Source organism: Eretmochelys imbricata, chromosome 10 (genome assembly GCF_965152235.1).
Source record: "Eretmochelys imbricata isolate rEreImb1 chromosome 10, rEreImb1.hap1, whole genome shotgun sequence".
NCBI classification, from domain to species: Eukaryota; Metazoa; Chordata; order Testudines; family Cheloniidae; genus Eretmochelys; species Eretmochelys imbricata.
In genome coordinates this window covers 10,308,044-10,329,869 of record NC_135581.1, presented here as the reverse complement: position 1 = coordinate 10,329,869, position 21,826 = coordinate 10,308,044, and the positions used below count along the sequence as shown (strand labels likewise).

Here is a 21,826-nt window from a genome sequence, read left to right as displayed (position 1 = left end):
CACTGAATGGTTCTTTTGCCTTTTTTCATGGTCAGGGCAATCCCGTCAGTTATGTTTCTTTTTATCTTCAAGTCCTGTCGATAGTTTGCAGCTGTCTTTGATGGTTTTCCATTGACCGTTCTAGGATGGGGCAAAGGTAGACAACTGAACCCTTGCATTACATCATCTGCTGATCAGGGAGAGGTGACATATCGCTCCTGCTTGAATGGGTCATGAATGAGACTAACATTTACCCCAAGGCCATAAGGCATAGTTTCAATACAGTAGATCTTCCGAGTTACACATGCCTCGGGAATGGAGGTTGTTCGTAACCCTGAACAAAACTTTATGGTTCTTTCAAACATTTACAACTGAACATTGCCTTATTACAGCTTTGAAACTTTACTATGCAGAAGAAAAATGTTGCTTCTAACCATCTTAAATTAAGTGAAACAGACACAGAAACAGTTTACTTCTTTCCCTTTATTAGTTAACCCAGTACTGTAATCCTTTTTTTTTTCTCTGCTGCCTAATTGTGTTCTTCCAGTTCCAAATGAGTTGTGTGGTTGACCAGTCAGTTCACACTATGCTTCATTGATAAATACCATGAAAGTGATGTATTAGGGATAGTGAGTTTGTCAGTTCTGAGGCAGGAGTTGCTTGTAAAGAACAATAAACCTTTCGCCCGTTGGCACCAGTGGGTCTCTGCATCACAAAGGGTGTGTCATTGTGTTGCTCTACAAGGTAACTATATGTAGGGAACAGTCCTGCTATGGCAGAGAGATGAACTAGCTGATGTAATGGTATTTTCCATCTTTAATTTCTGAGATACAGAAGTGGTGATGACTGAAGGAACCCCATCCATTTTCCTTTGTCTGAGAGACAGCCCTCATGACATAGGGTATTAAGGGAGTGAGAGGAAACTGAGGAAGGTCGGGGGATTCTAAGGTTTCTCTTCTACTCCAGGAGGAGTTGGCTTTTATACCAACACTCTTTGGTATTTAATGTATGGTTTTATACTTTATTTTACACTTGCTTTGGTTTGTCAGTTTTATCATGAAGCCCTGGCTCTCATAGCAAGAGTGTCTGGGATGATGAGGTGAAGGAGGGAGCCTTTCATTCAGGAGGATGAAGGGAAAAGAGCAGAAAGGTATCATTTTAAAATGCATATTCTGCTGTGACTGAATGGTACACATGTATTCTAACTTCCCTTTGATTTTGATAGGAGAAAAGATTACATGTAAAGATTACAGCTGTTTTAGCTCCCCCTAGTGACACTTTGAGCTATACTGAATCCCGAGCAAATGAAATTTTCAAGGATCAAGGACAGAATGGATTTTGAAGCGTGGGTCTGTAATTAACAGTCATTTAATTAAATGATACAGTATTCAGTATTACCATCTGCAAGAAATTGAAAATCATGATTTGGACCCCCCAAAAGCCATGATATTTAAACAATATATATATTGTGTTTTTGAGTCTTCTGATTTGTGAGCGCCTCCTGCCCATCCCCAGAGAATCATAGATCATAGAATATCAGGGTTGGAAGGGCCCTCAGGAGGTCATCTAGTCCAACCTCCTGCTCAAAGCAGGAGCAATCCCCAACTAAATCATCCCAGCCAGGGCTTTGTCAAGCCTGACCTTAAAAACTTCTAAGGAAGGAGATTCTACCACCTCCCTAGGTAACGCATTCCAGTGTTTCACCACCCTCCTAGTGAAAAAGTTTTTCCTAATATCCAACCTAAACCTCCCCCACTGCAACTTGAGACCATTACTCCTTGTCCTGTCATCTTCTACCACTGAGAATAATCTAGAACCATCCTCTTTGGAACCACCTCTCAGGTCGTTGAAAGCAGCTATCAAATCCCCCCTCATTCTTTTCTTCTGCAGACTAAACAATCCCAGTTCTCTCAGCCTCTCCTCATAAGTCATATGTTCCAGACCCCTAATCATTTTTGTTGCCCTTCACTGGACTCTCTCCAATTTTTCCACATCCTTCCTGTAGTGTGGGGCCCAAAACTGGACACAGTACTCCAGATGAGGCCTCACCAATGTCGAATAGAGGGGAAGGCTCTGTGTGTGCATGTGTTTGTGACAATTAGTGCTGACACTCTCCCAAACATATTGGGTAAGGTGATTTTGGATCCTGTTGTTGGAGCTCTCACCTGCACATCTGCCTATCCCCTACCCAGCAATTAATCCCATTCCTCAGTTCCCCCGCATCGGTTCTGTCCCCCCAGCCTCTCCCTCAGTTCAGCCCCATCCCATTGGTTCAGCCCCTCCCACTCCATTGCTTCCACCCCGTCAGTTCAGACCTCTTCCAGTTGCCCTATCAGTTCAGCCCCTCTCAGTTCAATCTCCTGCCCATCCTCACCATTGCTCCTCCTGGGTTTCTTCACAGACACACACACACACACAAACCCCAGGCCTGGGGGCTGCTGCAGGGTCCTCTCGCCCCATTTCAGGTCTGTGGGTTCAGCTCCAGGGGCTCCTTCCTCTCTGCCCCTTCCGAGGCCAGGAGCTGCAGTGGGGAGGAGAAGAGGTGCCAGGGAGTAGAGGTTAGTAGAGAGACTCTCCTGGCTTCCAGCAGGGATTAACTTCAGGAGGAGGCTGGAGCTTCTTGCGGCACCCTAAGTCGGCTTCAGCCCCCATCACTCTCAGAAAAATGGCAAGAGTTGGCAACACTGATTACTAGGAACATTCCCTACATTCTTAAATTCTGGCTATTCTCATGCTTTGCTAACTTCCCTGAGGGGGTCTCTGAGATACCCTAACTGCCTCTAGAGGGAGCTAAAATGGCCTGTTTTCAATGACATTCTTGAGTAGAGAAATCCATATATTGACTTACAAGGTAAAGCAGGTCAATACTGGGGAAGCTAGGACCCTTTCCTAGTTGATACAGACAGATCCACACATGGAGGATACAGTATATATTTGGCTAACAGCTCTCACATCCCTGTGATACCAAACATACCTGGACACCTATCCTGATGAAGAGCTAGCACAGCCTCTCCTTAATAGAACTATATATGTACCTCTATATATACCCATAAGCATGTGAAAAGTCTGTGGACCTGGTTCTACTCTCACTCCTACTGGTTATACACTACTGCAACACTACTGACTTCAGCAGAGGATTAGAGAGACAAGGTGTGTGAGGTAATATCTTTTATTGAACCAACCTTGATGAAAGAGACAAGCTTTCGAGCTTACACCATGCTCTTCAATCTGAAGAAGAGCTCTTTGAACGTTTGAAAGATTGTGTCTTTCGCCAACAGAAGTTGGACCAATGAAAGATAATACCTCAGCCACCTTGTTTCTCTAATATCCTGGAGCCAACCCGGCTACAACAACACTGCATTCAGTGGACTGTAACAGGTTGACACTGTTTGCATGAAACACCCCAGTCTATTAGCAGATGTTGATCCTGCTAATAAATGTTAAATGGATGCTGCTGACTCACTGATGTAGGTGACTTATTACCCCATCTGGAGATAAAGGTAGTGGGAATGGCACAAAGACAGGAACTAGAATGTGGGCTGAGCAGGGGGAATTGTGGGGGCAGGCAAGCCTGAGGAGAAGACTTGAACAGAACTTTGTTAATTTCTTGGTTAATAAAGCCAGGCCCCGGGAAGGATGTGAGTTTTGACTCCCCACAAGGATAGACTTTGTTTTAATGCAAATCAGAAAAGGCACCTTCTCACATGGTGTTATCCTAATTTATACTGGTGTAGTAAGGGAGAAGAGAATCAGGCCAGTATGTTCACACAATGTCAAACACCCAGCAGCGTCTTTGCCGCATATTCTTGCATACTTGAACAACCTTCAGTACATCCTTGGGGCTGAATTCTGAATTGTGCTGTCAGTGGAGCTGACTGTACTCTCAGGCCAGGTCTACACTACGAAATTAGGTTGAATTTATAGAAGTCGGTTTTGTAGAAAGCGTCTTTATACAGTCGATTGTGTGTGTCCCCACACAAATGCTCTAAGTGCATTTAGTCAGCAGAGTGCGTCCACAGTACCGAGGCAACCGTCGACTTCTGGAGCGTTGCACTGTGGGTAGCTATCCCACAGTTCCCGCAGTCTCCGCCGCCCATTTGAATTCTGGGTAGAAGTCCCAATGCCTGATGGGGCAAAAACATTGTCATGGGTGGTTCTGGGTACATATCGTCAGGCCCCTCCTTCCCTCCCTCCCTCCCTCCATAAAAGCAACAGCAGACAATTGTTTCGTGCCTTTTTTCCTGGGTTACCCGTGCAGATGCCATACCACGGCAAGTATGGATCCCGCTCAGCTCACCATCACCGTATGTCTCCTGGTTGCTGGCAGACGTGGTACTGCATTGCTACACAGCAGCAGTTCATTGCCTTTTGGCAGCAGACAGTGCAGTATGACTGGTAGCCATCGTCGCCGTACTCCAGGGTGCTCTTTTAGCCAACCTCGGTGAGGTCGGTCAAGGGTGCCTGGGCAAACATGGGAGTCACTCAGCCAGGTCATTTCCCTTTTAAGTTTCATCTCATGGCGATTCAGTCCTGCCAGCAGCCCTACTGCACCGTCTTCTAATGAGCAGCCAGGAGACGATGATGGCCAGCAGTCATACTGCACTGTCTTCTGCCGAGCACCCAGAAGATGACGATGGCCAGCAGTCGTACTGCACCATCTGCTGCCAGCAAGATGTATAAAGATAGATGAAGTGGATCAAAACAAGAAATAGACCAGATTTGTTTTGTATTCATTTTCTCTCTTCCTCCCTCCCTCCGTGAAATCAACGGCCTGCTAAACCCAGGGTTTTGAGTTCTATCCTTGAGGGGTCATTCTGTTTCTCCTTGATGCAAAGCCACCCATTTTGTTGATTTTAATTCATTGTAAGCCAACCCTGTAAGCTATGTTGTCAGTCGCCCCTCCCTCTGTCAGAGCAACGGCAGACAATCGTTTTGCGCCCTTTCCCCTGGATTGCCCATGCAGACGCCATAGCAAAGCAAGCATGGAGCCCATTCAGCTCACCGCAGCAGTTATGACCATTGTAAACACCTCGCGCATTATTGTGCAGTTTATGCAGAACCAGCATCTGAAAAACCAGGCGACGAGGAGACAGCAGTGCGGTGATGAGGACATGAACTCATATTTCTCTAAAACCGCAGTCCAATTTGGAGATCATGGTATCACTGGGGCAGGCTCATGCCATGGAACACCGATTCTGGGCCTGCATAATGTTGCAGGTTTGGGATGATTCCCGGTGGCTTGGAAACTTTCACATGCGTAAGGGCACTTTTATGGAACTGTGTGACTTGCTTTCTCATGCCCTGAAGCACAAGAATACCAAGATGAGAGCAGCCCCCACAGTTCACAAGCGAGTGGCAATAGCTCTGTGGAAGCTTGCAACACCAGACAGCTACCGGTCAGTCGGTAATCAATTTGGAGTGGGCAAATCTATTGTGGGGGTTGCTGTGATGCAAGTAGCCAATGCAATCATTGATGCAAGTAGCCAATGCAATCCTAGAGGATTTCTGCTCCATCCCCAGACACGTTAACAGACTTTTCCAGTAGCTGTACTGGCCACGAATGCATCCCAAGTCCTCAGAGCTACTTAATCATTAAAAAACACTTGCTTTTATAACATGTATTATATTTTAAAAGGTACACTCACCAGAGGTCCCTTCTCTGGCTTTGTTGGGTTGGGAGGGTATTTCAGTCAGGGTGATAAAAAGATCCTGGCTGTCGGGGAGAACGGTGTGCTGTGTGCTCTCCTCAAGCTTGTCCTCCTCCTCCTCATCTTCCCCATCTGCAAAATCCTCAGGCATGGCGGAGAGTACCCCATCATCGGAGTCCACGGACAGGGGTGGAGTGATGGTGGCGGGCCCCCCTAGAATGGTATGCAGCTCAGCGTAGAAGCAGTATGTCTGGGGCTCTGTCCCGGAGCATTCGTTTGATTCTTTGGTTTTCTGGTACGCTTGTCTGAGCTCCTTAAGTTTCACACGGCACAGTGTTGCGTCCCTGCTGTAGCCTCTGTCCCTCATGGCCTCGGAGATTTTTTTTTGCATTTCGTCTTTTGGAACGTAGTTCTGATAGCACGGATTCCTCTTCCCATACAGTGATCAGATCCATTACCTCCTGTTCGGTCTATGCTGGAGCTCTTTTTCGATTCTGGGACTGCATGGTCACCTGTGCTGATAACCATGCACAGGTGGTCATCAGCAAAGCTGACGATGCAGAGCTCATCATTCGCCTGGCCAAACAGGAAATGAGATTCAAAAGTTCCCGGGGCTTTTCCTGTACACCTAGTCAGTGCATCCAAATTCAGAGTGCTGTCCAGAGTGGTCACAATGGTGCACTGTGGGATAGCTCCCAGAGGCCAATATCTTCTAATTGCGTCCACACTAACCCTAATTCAAAATGGTGCTGTTGATTTCAGTGCTAATCCCCTTGTTGGGGAGGAGTACAGAAATCGGTTTTAAGAGCCCTTTATGTCAAAAAAGATGGCTTTGTTGTGTGGATGGGTGCAGGGTTAATTCGATTTAATACTGCTAAATCTGACATAAACTCATAGTATAGACCAAGGCTCATTTACACAAGTTTCACACGGATTTAACTCCATTGACTTTAATGCGGTTAATCCTAATTTACATTGATACAACTGAGAGCAGATTTTGGCCTTTGGGTTTAACCCTGTCTATTCATTTGTAGATACCTAATGTTTGTAAGACTGTTATTGTTCCTCCCAACCTTTTGAAGCGAAAAACTGATACCCAAATAAGAAAATAGTGTACAATTTAGGTCAAATGACCCTATATTTGTAAATTGTATTATTTTTGAGAATTCAAGGATATAATATATATGTACTCTGTGTGTATGCATGTCTATATTATTACACATATAAAATTAATATGGAACTTGTGTACTTAGAGGGACATCACCACATAATTTAGTCCCAAAATGTGAATGACCTGAAATGGCTAGAATTGAGTGGAGAACATCCTCTAGATTCTGAACATCTGTTTCTAAAAGATCCCATTCTGTCAGTGAAAAACTGCTTCATCTCTGGCTGTTTCTATAACATGAACTAACGAATCATCCTAGTTACACAGCTATGGTGATAGCATCAGTGTTGCTGGAGGAGATGCAGTAAATAGTATGACATACCACACCTTCATTCCACGAAGGTGCCAGCTTTGATTGCCCAGTTCAAAAATTTTCCAAGAACCATCTTGGCGCTGTCTCTCATGCTGCCCCTTGTGCATGGGAGGAGGTACTGCAACATTGGAAAAGCTGTCTCTTTGTCCTCCTTTAATTTATTTCCTTAAAACCTTCCTCTGTTGTGATGCCTGCAAAAACTCCACAGTAATTAGGCAGCTGGTTTGCTGTGACCACTGCTTGTCATGCTGATCTCGATCATCTCATAGCTTCCTTGTGCTCTTGCCCCTTCATCTAAATTTTTGTTAATCCACCTGTTCTCTACAGTCTTATACTGTAAAACCTTTAGGCAAGTGGATATCTTTTTATTATATGTTTGTACAATTTGTAACACAATGGGATCCTGACTTCTAGATGTTAGCATAATACAACTAATGATTAGAAGGGAATTAAAGCAGCCAGGTTAATTTCAAGCTCTTATTGAAGAATAGAAAAATATAAATAATGCTCACTAGATAAAAAAGGATCAGATGTGTTAGCAAAATAGAAACACAGAATTGTTTGCAACTTGTGGAATCAAAGAGAATCATGCTAAATAGCATGCTGCAGTCCATCTTTGTTTCATTGCATCCCTCCCCTCAACTGTTAACTGATTTATCTGTTTAAAAAGCAAGCTCCTGAGGGCAAGGATTTTGTCCTATACTTGTCTTTAAATTGCCTTGTATAATATTGACATTACATAAACAATAATAAAATAAGTAGAGAGAAAATTCTCAGCTACCCACAAATATCACAGACACAACAGTAGCGGCAGAGTGCATTTCATAAAGAAAGTTATTAATGTTTAAACAATAAATCACAAGGATTTGTAGCCTATGGAGTGCTACAAAGCATCATAGCAACTGTCACTAAGAAAAGAAATGAAAGGCCAACTGCAACATCATATTGGTGAGAAGTTCCACGTGCCACACAGCCTTGAGAGGTAACACTCCACACTAACAAGAAGTAATGCTGGGCTACATATGCAACAATGTTTTGTTGTGTTGGGTTTTTTTGGTAATTCTCCCATCATTCAAGTAGATTGTAAAGCCAGAAGGGACCCACTGTGATCATATATCTAGTCTGACATCCTGTATAACACAGGCCATAGGGATTCTCTGAATTAATTGCTGTTTGAACTCGTGCATAGCTTTTAGAAAAACATCCAATCGTCTTTTAAAAATTGCCACTGAAGGAGACTCTACCACAACCCTGGGTAAATTGCTCCAATGACTAATTGCTTTCATTGTTTAAAAAAAAAAGTGCTCCCCATCTCCAGTCTTAATTTGTCTGACTTTAACTTCCCGTCACTGGATCTTGTTGTACCTTCATCTACTAGATAGAAGAGATTATCAAATTGTTGTTCCCCTTGTAGGTACTTTAAACTGTGATCAAGTCACCCCTTAACCTTCTCTTTGGTAAGCTAAATAGAGAGACTCAAGGAGCTCAATCAGTGCAAGGCATGTTTTCCAATCCTATAATCATTCTCATGACTCTTCTCTGAACACTGTGCAATTTGTCAACCTCCTTCTTGAATGGTGGACACCAGAACTGGACATGGTATTCCAGTAGCATTCACACTAGCGATAAATACAGAGGTAACATGACCTCCCTACTTCTAGTCAATAGTCTCCTGTTTATTTGTCCAAGGATCATATTAGACCTTTTGGCCACAGTGTCACACTGGAAGCTCATGCTGAGCTAATTATCCACCATGACCTTCAAGTCTTTTTCAGGTTTCAGATTGGCAGCCATGTTACTCTGTATCCGCAAAAAGAAAAGGAGGACTTATGGCACCTTAGAGACTAACAAATTTATTTGAGCATAAGCTTTCGTGAGCTACAGCTCACTTCATCGGATGTGATGAAGCTTATGCTCAAATAAATTTGTTAGTCTCTAAGGTGCCACAAGTACTCCTTTTCTTTTTAAGTCTTTTTCAGAGTCACTTCTTCCGAGGATGGAGTCCCCCATCCTGTAAGTACAGCCTACATTCCTGGTTCTTAGATGTATAGCTTTACATTTGGCCATATTAAAGCACATATTGTTTGCTTGCTTCCAGTTTACCAAATGATCCAGATTTCTCTGGGTCAGTGACCTGTCCTATTCATTATTTACTGCTCCCCTAATTTTTGTGTCATTTGCAAACTTTATCAGTCATGATTTAATGTTTTCTGCCAGGCTATTGATAAAAATGTTAAATAGCATAGAGTCAAAAACTGATCCCCATGAGACACTACTAGAAACACACCTGCTCGATGATTCCTCATTTACAGTTACATTTTGAGACCTGTCAGTTAGCCACTTTTTAATCCACTTATTGTGTGCATGTTAATTTTATATCTGTCTATTTTTTTATCAAAATATAATGCAGTACCAAGTCATATGCCTTAGAGGAGTCTAAGTATATTGCATCAACAGTGTTACCTTTATTGACTAAACTTGTAATCTCATCAAAAAAGATATCAAATTAGTTTGACAGAACCTATTTTTCATAAATCCCTGTTGATTGGCGTTAATTATATTACCCACCTTTAATTCTTCATTCATTGAGTCCCGTATTAGCTATTCAGCTATTGATGTCAGGCTGACCAGTCTATTTACCGAGCTTGTCCTATTTACCCTTTTGAAGCACTGGCACAGCATTAGCTTTCTTCTAGTCATCTGGAGCTTCCCCAGTGTTCCAACAATTACTGAAAATCAGTGTGATGGCCCAGTGCCACTCCACCAGTGCTAACAATACAGGGAACTCTCTTGTAGCCTGGCCCCTGCATATTTTAACCACCATGTTATGTAAAGGTGATTGGCACTTGCAGCTCCCATTGACTTTGCTGTGGGACAAAAATTAGGCCACTTGCATTTTAGGTGTCCAAATACAAATGTAGGTGTCAAACTTTAGGCACCCATGTTAGTAAATTTTGGCTCCAGCTTTCATCTTTTTGTGTCTCCATGTGGTATTGTTGATTTGCTGTCCTTGTGCCATTCTATTAGCATCATACCAATCCATAATTAGTATTATTACTGTATTAATTAATTATACAATCTGCTCATTCAACTCCTTACCCTGTCTCTGTGTTGCTGAGTGAGTTTTTAAAGACAGCAGCCTCAAAGGTAAACTGAAATCCTATTACAAAAATAAGCGCTTGCAAAAAGCTACATGAGATCCCAAAAAAGAATATATGTGCAGACTTAGAAATGACAACTAAATACATTTTTCAAAGGAATTGAAATGCTTTTTACCAGCCAAGAGCTGAGTTCAGGCCCTCAGGGTTCTGTGTCTCTCCTGATAAAGTTGATAATGTCACTAACACCTACACCAATGTCAGGGATGCAGTTCCCACTCTGCTTTATGTTTTAGTGAGGCCAGCAGCTATGAAAAACTGAATTCCTAGAAGGTGAAAGGCCTTTCAGCTCACCTTTAAAATGTGTTTGCTTGTACTGGTAAACTCTGCCCATGCATTCAGTGAAGGTTTTGGGGTCTCAAACAGGAGTGATTTTAGGGATGTGTTTCATTCTTTTTAAAATATTTCACTTTGCCCCTAATGTAATATGTTGTCTGCAGAGCATCAGGCATGCACAGCACTATTCTGCTATCCCTGTTTATTTCAACAGGAAATCTGTGCATGTAGGGAGAGTGAAGCATCTGAGTTTGAAAGTTCGATAGCGAGACAGACTCATATGGCACCAAACCAAACATAATTTGCATGTCATCAGGATTCTGGGGTTATAAATAGGAGCGTCGGGATGGAATGATCACTGGCATTTTTAAACATTGTGTTGTCTAGACATGCTCTGAAAAGAGTTACATGACACGGTTAAAATGGCAGGAGCCTGTGCACGCTAGCTCTCCGACTGTTGTTTGCAGCATAGGAACTGCACTGGTTCTAGCCCAGCACTGGGATTTTGAAGAAGAATGCTAGTGTAGATATGGCCTCAAAGTACAATCTCTCTGTCAGTACAATACATCCAGTTGTGTCACTACGTAGGACAAAAGTAGATGGTAAAACAGATCTGTTTTTCTCTGTGGTTATGCATATTTCTGTTTTCCCCAATATGTCGTCATCGCCAGATCTCGAAGATGTATTTGCAGGTTTCTATTGTATAAGAATACAGTTGTGTGCTCTGATGTGTGCTATAAAGCCCTCCACATCTGAGAGTTTCAGAACTAAGGTAGCAGCAAGCTCACTAAGGTAGCAGCAAGCTGATGGCTATGTTCAGTGCAGCTTCACGATGCTATGTTCACATTACCAGTGAAATCTGGAAGAGGGGTTGGATTGCAGAGCAGCAATTAGATGAGTTCACTTGACTAAACAAGCCCAGCTTGTGTTTTATTTATAGCCATTCTCACCTCCTGCATTTGACATATCCAACTGAAAAAAAACACTAAAAAATAATAATAAGCAAACAGTTTTAACTGAGCACCAGGATAATGACCCTGCTCAATTTTGCCTTTCACACATTTTAATTGTACAACAATAATTTTGCAGTAGGGTTGCCGATGGCAAACAGGCAAAAGACATTAACTTTATTTATGTTTTGGATTATTAATGTGACTGTTAAAATACCTCCAGTTAGTTTTGATTGAATTGTTTTTGTGGCTTTTTTGTGCGATTCTGTCGTTTAATGGAGCGGTAAATAAGAATTTCTGATAATGAGCCCAAGCATCTGTCACAACAACCTGGCGCTGGTTATTAACATTTCCATTAACGGCAGGGTGGGCAGTGATAATATAGAAACCACACAGTTAGAACAAAATAAATAGTTGGTGTCAGGCTGAGTGGGTGTTAATTACTATTTTATTTTATAACCCTGGAAGGCAGGCGGGTATAGGGAGAGTCTGACTTATGAAGGTCATTCATTCTAAAGAAAGAGCTCTCTAGAGGAACAGATAACCAGGGCTATCTTACTCGGGTGGTGAATATTTTATCACTTCTATTTACAACCTATAAATGGGCAGGAAGCTCAGACACTGTGGGCAAAGGTTGCCGTACCATCTGCACATGCACAAGGAGAAGGTAGGAGTGGTATTGTTTTATGCTCTGCCCTCTCCTTCCCATTTTGGGAGCTCAAACAGGACATGTTTAGACATCTTTTCTGTAACCAGAACATGCTGTTTGTTAAGAGCTGCTGTAGGCTAAGACAGAGGATCTAGGAAACAGACCATCCCCACCCGTCACTTGGGAAGAAGTTTCACTTGCATTGAGCTGGATCACAGCAAAGGGAAAAGATTGTGTGTCCCAGGTGCGCACAAAGAGGAGAGATTAGTTTTCTGGTATGGTGCAGTACACAGGAGGAGAAATGGCAAGCATGTGAATAAATTACACATTCAGCCAGAAAGAGACGCAATTCCAGTCTGTGTTTATATTTGAAGATACTTTTTAGTTTTGATTTCACTGTATCAAAATCCATTTACTGTACAGAAAATGTTACTTTCATTGGTTTGTTTCTAAAGTGTTCTGGAGATAATTTTAAAGATGCGAGTCTTTTAAAGATGCACTCCTCTTGCTTTTTGTGTTTGCAGCCCCAGTTGTCTGAGCCTCATGGCAGCAAACTGCAATAGCATAAACAGGACATTATAGTGACTCTTGCTAAGGAGAAAGGTTGGGGAAACCTGAGCTACTTCTCTATATGTTTATCTTCACCAATTGGCCATTCAGGAAGGCAAAGTCACCATCAAACATTTGCCTTTGAAGCTTAGATGAACACACATAAGGAGATTTTTCTCTGCCATTTTCTTCTTAAAGAACTGCCTGGTGGACTGAGTGTGCTCAGCTGGTCTGTATGAGACAGAGAACACAGCCACCTCCAAGAGGCCCAAGTGATTCTCATTCCACACGCACTGCAAGTATTTATCTGAGACTTCTCTGCGGTGTTAGATGGATTTAAAGCTGATTCTGTTTCTTAGCTCACTTGTGGCATAAACGAAGAGACTAACCTGGTTACTCCATAAATGGAAAAGTACAACTTGGATATCAGTTTAGTTCTGCTTGTCACTATTAATTCTCCTTATTTCCTTCTCTTACTGTCTCTCTCTCTAGCACCAGCAATGGCCCCACAGAACATCCAAGTAGATGCTCTTACTGCGAGCCAGCTAGAGATCACCTGGGACCCACCTCCTGTCGACAGCCAAAATGGGAACATACAAGGCTACAAGGCAATAACTTTTTCCTGCTGCTTTCATTATCTCACTTGGCTTCAGAATTACCTTTGCTGCATGAGGCAAACTAAAGCAATACTCAGGCTACAGTAATGAACATGGCATTATGTCCCAAAACCAGAGGGAGAGAGAATGAGGCAGAGACAAAGAGAAGAGGGTACTTCTGTTCAATGGAAATTCAGTGCATACAGAGAGTTGGGGAGCTCAGTGTAGGCAGGCAACATGTCTGCTCCAAATACCAAAGGCACAGGAAAAGTGGGGGTGGGAACTGACAGCTGTTATGAGACATCAGGAAATCTATAACTTTCTCCGAGCTGTAAGAATGAGCCATGTCAGATTTCAGAGAGTTTATTTCATGTCCTTAACTTTTTAACAAAATTAAACATTAGTATTTATTGCACTTGGTTTGCAGAAACACAAGGCACGTTGCAGAACCATCTTGTTTTGTCTCTCCAGATGGGAGAAGACCCTTTGAGAGTGGAAGTGGGCAAGACTACAAACGCTGGAGGTTGGCTTGAGTTCAGTGTCTGGCTCTGCCTTTCTCCATGTATCTAGGTCTGCAAGTGAAGGAAAGCCGAGCCAGTGAGAGAGAATAATCTGGCATTACGTCTTGGCCATAGCAAGCAATGTTATATATCAATTTATACATTTTCCCTCTTGTATGTGTATAGATAGTTCTAATAGCTTAGCTTGTCGAGCCAAGGTAGACTCTTGGCTCGGCCCTGACTTTATGCCTAGGCCTATCCACAAGCCGTGCTACCAATGGCTCTGGAGGTAGCCTATTGGAATCATCATCTCTGGAGTTTAAATTGTGTGGCTGCAGGATAAGTATGGGAGAAAAGGGGAATCGGGGGGAAGTACCTACATGAAAGCTAAAGAGAGAGCCTTTTTCAGAGGAGGTGGATCTGTGTCTGGGACTAAGGACTTTCTTGTGTAGTTTGTAGCCATACCAGAATGCCAGCACTCATGGGCAACTCACACCTGAGAATGGTTTGGTACCTGGCCACTTATTCCTGTGTTCTGGAAGGTCTTATTTAATGTCATTAGGCCATGTCACATTGTCTGTACACTATTTTTAAAAGGCCTTTCTCAGGAAACTCTTTTTGAACCCAAGGGGAGTTTTCCTCAGTAAAAATAAAATAAAGCCTTCAGGATTGGGCAAAGAGTGAATAATACTATTATACCCCATAACTGAATGGTCCAAAGCTAAAACTGCCAACGTCTTACTGGTCATGGGGAAACAAGAGTACCTGTTTTACAGCCTGCATCGCAATGAGACTGTAATCTGAGTGCAGGATTGACTTCAACATCTCTCTGTTCTTAACAGATTTATTACTGGGAGATGGACATCCAGAATGACACTGAGAAAGTGAAGGTCCTTTTCCTCACAGAGACAACAGTTCGGCTGAAAAATCTGACCAGCCACACCAAATACATGGTCTGCATATCTGCCTTCAATGCAGCAGGCGATGGACCAAGAAGCAGCCCCAGGCAGGGCAGGACTCACCAGGCTGGTATGAGATTATTTTTCTGTTCCAAACCACAGTTTAACCTGTTTAGAGATAATGATCATATAACTGTTCATCTGTGTGTCTGAGGAAACAAAATACAGAGCTATAGGATGGTTGTGTTTTAGATCTGATCATTGGGTAAATTATTATATTGTATTGTTATTATGGTTAGGCAAACAATTTGGATCGAATCAGAGTCAACCCTTTGGGAAGGGATTTCAGAATTGATGCTGCAATATGAAGTAGAACAGGCTGGGATAGCAATAGAATCTCTGTCACAAACTGGTCCAACAAAAGGCTATGGACCTGATTCTGATCTTACCACTGGAGTAAATTAGGAGTAACGTAGTTGTAGGAAGTGGAGATACACTGATAAAACCATGCGAGAGAAGAGTCATGTCTTTTTGTTTTTTATTGGGCCTCTGGCATTATGTACAACTACAGTAAGTAATATCTGTGCTGGAGATGCTGGTCCCAGAGGGACACGTATTCTATCGATGTTCCGTAGTCATTAGGTTCTGTGAGGGAGTGTGCACCAACAGCAGACTCCCTCTTATTGTCTTTCTGCCTCTGAACCCTCACTTTTTTATCACTGGGGAAGACTATACAATGCCCTCTGGTTCTCTTTGGGTCACATTACTAGCAAAGAAACTGATATTCCGCAATGGGAGTCTACATCCCCATCTGAAACTGAAGATTGTTGCACAGGATTGAGAATGAAATTCACCCCAGTGCAGAGAGCACACACAAGGCACCGTGCACCATTTAAACCCTCAGGGCCAGGCTGGCCTCTCTCCACCATGCAGTGGCAAAGGGCTGCAGCAAGCAGCACACAGTAACAGTCCCTGTGCTCTGGGATAACAGAAAATGCCATCCGTGTGCACAAGATTTGCAGGCCAACAACTCCATATCAAAAGTTTGGCTGCTTAGTCAAACTGAGACCCCCAACATGAAAGCATGTGAATGCTGATGCATGCACGTAAGCTGGGGATTTGCATGCACAGATACAAACAATATACTTGAGTACAGACCTGACCAGCACATGCACTTTGGGTATCTTGTGTGTTCAATTCACATACAGCCACTTAACCACTTGTACCAGAATCCCTAAGTTTTTGATGTTTTTCCCTGACTCATTTTTATGTTTTCCAATCCCAAAAAGGTTGTAGAAAAGGCATTCTCACCGTCCTGGTGATGCAGTCATTTGGAAATGAAGCTCTCTGCTGTTCTCTTATGTCATTCGTTCTTCATCTTTGTCATTTCCTCTTCCTAGCCTGTTTAATTTCAGTTTTGCAATTTAGTGTCTGCTGATTTTAGAACACTTTTTATATTTCCAGTCAATTACAGGAAGACCTGATGCTGTCGATAAATCATGTTCTCATCTTATTTCCTTTAGATTCACACTTGGTAATATATACCATTTCATAATACGTATATCAGAATAAATATTCCTGCTGCAGTTCAGTGTGTTTGTAATCCTTTCAGCTCCCAGCGCTCCTAGCTTCTTGGCATTCTCAGAAATCACTTGCACGACACTCAATGTGTCTTGGGGAGAGCCGACGGCAGCAAATGGAATCCTGCAGGGTTATCGAGTGGTGTATGAGCCCTTGGCACCAGTCCAGGGTAAGTAAGCCCTAAAGAACCTATATATTCAGGCTAGGGAAAAAAGCACCATCATGTCTTTTATCTCTGTCCAGCTTGCCATTCTTCTCCATCCATGCTCTACATGTAGCTGTGACAATTTAGGAAAAGTGTGGGTGCTCTTTATGAAATCTTTGTGAAATTATGAACTCTGTGTGTGTATCTTTACTAAGCTGCAAAATCCATTTTGAATGTAGGGCTAGTTGCCTCTCTGTGGTCTTTCTAGGTATGTCTACACTGCGCATTAAGCCCAGGCTCTGACTCCAGTTTGAGCCCAAGCACCCCTTTCATCCATGTACAAATCAATCTGACTCGGGTCAGCGAGCACTGAGGACCCTGATCCTAGGGCCTTGCTAGGAGGGTGGGTCACAGCCCAAGTCCCTCTGGCACTCGGGTCTAGGGCCTGTCGTTTTGCAGCTCATAGTGTAGTAATGATGTGTTAGCATAGCTGTGAGACCTGAGTTCGGTGACTGTAAGCCCAGGTTTACATTGCAGTGCAGATGCTCGAGCACGGACTTGGAATCACTTTGTTCACTTACTATTTTTATTATTTTATTGCAAGTATTATTTTGGTATAGATTTGTGTACTTCTCCTGCTATTAAAGAAAGAGTAACGCTGTGTTTGGGTCCTGTGCAAAGTCTGTCTGTTTTGTACACTACACCTGATTGTGTGCCCCTGAGAGAGTTAAACTGGAACCCAGAAGGCTCACACCTTCGGTGAGATTCAGGGAGAAGGTGTGTTTAAGCTGGGGGGGAGTGTGAGGCCTGCTCTGGTTCCAGGGACTGGGCAGTGGATCGCATGGTCTAAACTCTCAGGAGTGGGTGTTTGATAGAGAATAGGCACCCTGAGAGTATGCCTGGGGACGCCAAGACAGAGACAGTGTTCAGAGCTCTGTTCAGACTCCAGAGACTGAACACACATGGGATCCAGCAGCTGTGTCCCCTCACAGCAGTCTGGTGAGTGGCCAAGAGGGGGTGCCAGCCTGGAGCTTTGACAGTAGCCATGTGGACATGGGTGGTTGGGGCAAATGTGGGTGTTCCTACTTTGCTAAAACTGCTCTGTAAACTATAAAACTGTGGAATACAGCTTTTTTCCATCCTCTCTCATTTCCCTGCAAAGATGTATTCAGCGTGTTCTTGAGTGGCTTGAAAAGCCATTACACTGCCATTGTTACTCTCTGTGGCAGAATAGGAAACTCAACATATTCGTGTCCTGATTGTCTCCCTGCGCTTCATCCCAAAACTGCAGCATGGGCCTTGCCACAGAATACCCCTCACTGAGTCCCATTTGTGTTGCTGCTGGTGAACTATATCATTTGTATCATAAAACAAGGGTCTTATTGGCATCGTGTGTTAGCTTTCAGTGGCACCGTGACCACTTTAGAAGAGGAGAATGGCAGTGGTAGAGATTTCATTGTATCTGTGTGTTTCTACTGAGTTTTCAAATTGCATTTTTAACCCAGCACTAGATATAATCCCACCTGACGACAGTATGACAGTCACAAATGCATTATTAATTTGCCAGAAGATCGGCAGAGAAGGAATTGGCAATCTCTCTGAAAACAAATGTAAAATCATTCTAAAGATGATTTAGAGAAGATTAAAATGTTTAGGGAGGGAGATATTAATATTTTTTATATTCCTGATACATTTCTAGTAGTTCAATAGGATGTCTAGCTTTGGCAGAGTGATAGCGGGTCGAGTAATTTCAACCATTGCCAATCCATTTTAAACTTCTTTCAGAAGAAATAAGGGTATCAATCACTAGCATTTGTTTCTGCTGTAAGGAATAAAGTATTTCTTTATAGCTGACTTTCCATGTCTTGTGCATGGGGAAAGTCATACTCAGAAATGAAAGCAGGAGAATAAAAGCACTTTCACCCTTTGTAGAGTTTCAGCATGAAGAGCTAGTGCAGAACGGATGCATAATTCTGACCAGGAAATGTGGACAGGGCATAAAGGACATTCAGATACCTTGGAGTTCTCCTGCTTCTTATTCTCTCATACATAAAACTTAAAGGGAATCCATCTTTTATGTGGAAATATTAGTGTTGCAAGTACTCTTGTCCAGTACTGAAATAGTTCTTTCATGAAAGCAGTTGGGCTTTCTCAGCAGTCAATCAAATCTCATGCTTCAGCGTATAATCTGATTGCTTGTAGAGTCAGGAAGGAATTTCCCCCTTCCCTGCCCAACATCTACAGATTTGCACACTTGGCAGCTGCATTACTTGTGAAGGGATTGCCTTCTTCTGAAGCATCAGATTCTGGCTTCTGCTGGGGACAGGATATCAGACTAGATGGATTACTGATATGGCAAAAACGGTGTGTCTGATCAGTTGCTGGTGATGGATGTCAGGGTAAAGGGATATTATGCAGCTGCCATTACTGTGTACAGTGGAGGAGCACAAATGGATGAACCTTCATGAAAAATATACCTGCTAAAAATTTCTGGAGCTACCCAAGTACTTAACCAGTTCAGAGGCCCTTGAATGGGCAATTCACAGAGTTCAGAGTTGCCCTCAGGATTCCAGCAACATGGGACGGGTAAAGTCCAAGCTAAAAGCACCACCTAAAAAGTGGTCATCAGGGACCCAATTCATGTGCAGCTGGATGCTGGAGAGAACAGAAGGAGCTGCAAGAGGACTGCAGCCTCAAATGCCCCTTGATCCACCAGAATCCATTCCTTGTAGATGTGTTGTCCCCTTTCGCTCACAGTTGGCCAAGAAAGAAAAGTTCATGCTCTGGTGTTGGAGATCCAATTGCTGAAAATAAAAAGAAATGTGTGATGTGTGTGTCTGGGTACTGTGTTTCACAGTATATCTGTGAAAATACTCTCTGGATTATCCTGAACTTTTGTTTCAGTATTTGTTGTCTTCCCTTTTAACTAGTTGGCATGGATGGCAATTACAATGTAGGGGGGACAAGGAAAAATGAGACTCCAGGAACACCCTCTCATCTCCATATTTGATAGCAATAAATCATTTTCCCTTCCTCTGTTCTACTTCTCAGATCCCTCTCTCTCCTTGTGCATCTAGTTTAACCCACTCACGCTTATCTTCACCATTTTCTGCTCTTCCCTACCATGTCTGTTTGTGCTGTCTTCCCCTTCTCTGGCTGCCCCACTTGTACACTGAATGCTACCAAATCCTCCTCCCTAAATCTGTCTTCTTTGTCTCCTCTTCCAACTCATGATTTTTGCCTTTTCTCGTAGGACTTGGAACAACCTCTCTCTTACTGTGCTCTAAGCACCATTTAAAACCTTCTTCCTAAAGTCTCTTCTCTAGTGCTGTCTTCTCCACATCATTCATATTTAGACATGTACAATTTTATGTTTTACCAATAACTGACAACAAAACTACCCTGGAGCCTTTTTTCACAGTTTAAGGGTGGGAGGGGTTGAAAAGCTTGTTTGAAATTTCAGAGGTTCTTGCTTTTCAGTGTTTTGCTGGATTATGTCTCCACATTTGTCACTGAGAAATTAAATAATATACCTAGATGTAGAGGGAGAAGTTTTGCAGCTTAGAGCTTTTTCTCTTTTAAATAAGAAAGGATTCTTTGAATAGGAAGTTGTAATTGGGATGAAATTTTGATCAAAAACCCTTTGGAAAACATTTTTTAATTTAACTAGTACAACTGCATCTTGAAAATGGATGATAATTTGCATAAACTTTACATCAAAAACTGGAAATTCTATTCATAATGTATTTCCCTGAATACTGCAAAACTAGTACACTCCTCCTGAGAGAGCAACCTCTCTTATTTGTCTGGAAAGGGCTACATACATTTATTTCACTGGCAAATATTAAAAGAACGTTGTCAACTCAGATTAGCCCCAAAATTTTGTAAAACAACTTGTACAAAATTTAAGAAATGTTTCCATGTAATTATATTAGAATATTCCAGTGAAAACAGTTGTTTTCAAATAATCACGCCTCTGCAGTTTTGCAACGTACATAGGGCATCATTGAGAACCTGAATGTGAAACTGACTCTAAATGTTAGTGAAAGAAACTGAATTGATTTTCATTGTTCTATGAGAGAGGAATGCACGTGAAAGAAAGTGTTGCATAAAGAGTGAAAAGTAAATTGAATCCTTTAAATTCTTGCAGGCTTAATCCAAAGAGATGACAGTAACATAGTTAAAGTAATGTGTGTGTGTATAGAATATAGGGTAAGGCTCTACAAATCACAGCACAGAAATCGCAGCGCTGGAGAATGCGCCACTGAAGTAGTTTTAAGTCACATTTGCGCCCTCTTGATCCTGGGCTCCTCCAGGAGCGGGAGAGTCCCTCAGTGCAACTCTGACAATCTTGAGGATCTGTCTCAGCTATGACAACCTCCTGGGGCTGTGGGCCGTAGTGCTGCCCAGAATCTCTTCAGTGCTGCATGCTACAGCGCCACCCCTGACACATCACTCCCATAGCCGGTCTTGCACCTGGGGATCCACCCCTTATGCCATGGCTTGTGAGGAGGTCCTTGGAAGACAGCCTCATGTTTCTACCCCACTGTGCCTCTACTGAGGGAATTCTTCTCAGACCAAGCCATGACTTTTAGGGCCCCTTTATGCTACTCCAGCCCTTTTCCCCTGGCCTAAAGAGGCTTGAACAGGGGGGAGGATCTCACTGTCCCGTTAAATAATAATGCAGCTGATGAGATTCACCACTGCAGTGCATCTTCTGTGATCATTTACTTCAGTGTAAAACACTACTGAGTCATGGTAACTGTTTATACCCATGGTGCACTCACTTCACACTGGTGTAAATGAAAGTACAAGGTGCAGGGCAAAGATGAATCTGGCACAGTATTTTTTTGCTTGGACTAGTGTTGCAAGCTACATGGCAAAGAGACACCACACAGAGAAGCTCTGGCTTAGGAAGAGCTGTGCCGCTTGCAATCCCCTTCATTTACCTCATCCTTTTTTCCCAGCGTAATTAGTGAGGTTGCGTATAGTCTCATGGTAATTTCCCAGTTGTGTTGTAAGGTTTTTTTCTTGTCAGCACCCACTTATCAAGCTTAAACTCTAATTACACTTATTTGTGCTGAAAATTGGCTATTATCACTATTTAAACTCCCACTAATTGTAAGAAATACTTTCTTAGCAAACTGTGAGATAATTTCACTTATCTAGACATGATAAGCTCTGCTCAATTCCTTTTTTGCATTGAGGCTCTCTCTTATTTTTCATCTTGATGGCTACTCCAGGGGTGAGTAAGGTAGTGACTGTGGACATAAAAGGAAATTGGCAGCGTTGGTTAAAGGTCCGAGATCTCACCAAGGGGGTGACCTACCTATTCAGAGTGCAAGCCAGAACCATCACCTATGGACCTGAGCTACAAGCCAACATCACAGCTGGGCCAGCAGAGGGTAAGTGCAA

General features: G+C 42.8%; 1 protein-coding gene across 1 annotated transcript in view; it reads left to right on the top strand.

Annotated features, from left to right (window-relative positions):
- Positions 1-21,826, top strand: part of SDK1 (sidekick cell adhesion molecule 1) — a 638,385-nt gene that overhangs the window by 589,547 nt on the left and 27,012 nt on the right. The window contains exons 36-39 of the mRNA XM_077828174.1: positions 13,183-13,298; positions 14,629-14,815; positions 16,298-16,435; positions 21,655-21,816. Of these exons, the coding sequence (XP_077684300.1) occupies positions 13,183-13,298; positions 14,629-14,815; positions 16,298-16,435; positions 21,655-21,816 (603 nt within the window). The remainder of the gene's footprint in view (positions 1-13,182; positions 13,299-14,628; positions 14,816-16,297; positions 16,436-21,654; positions 21,817-21,826) is intronic.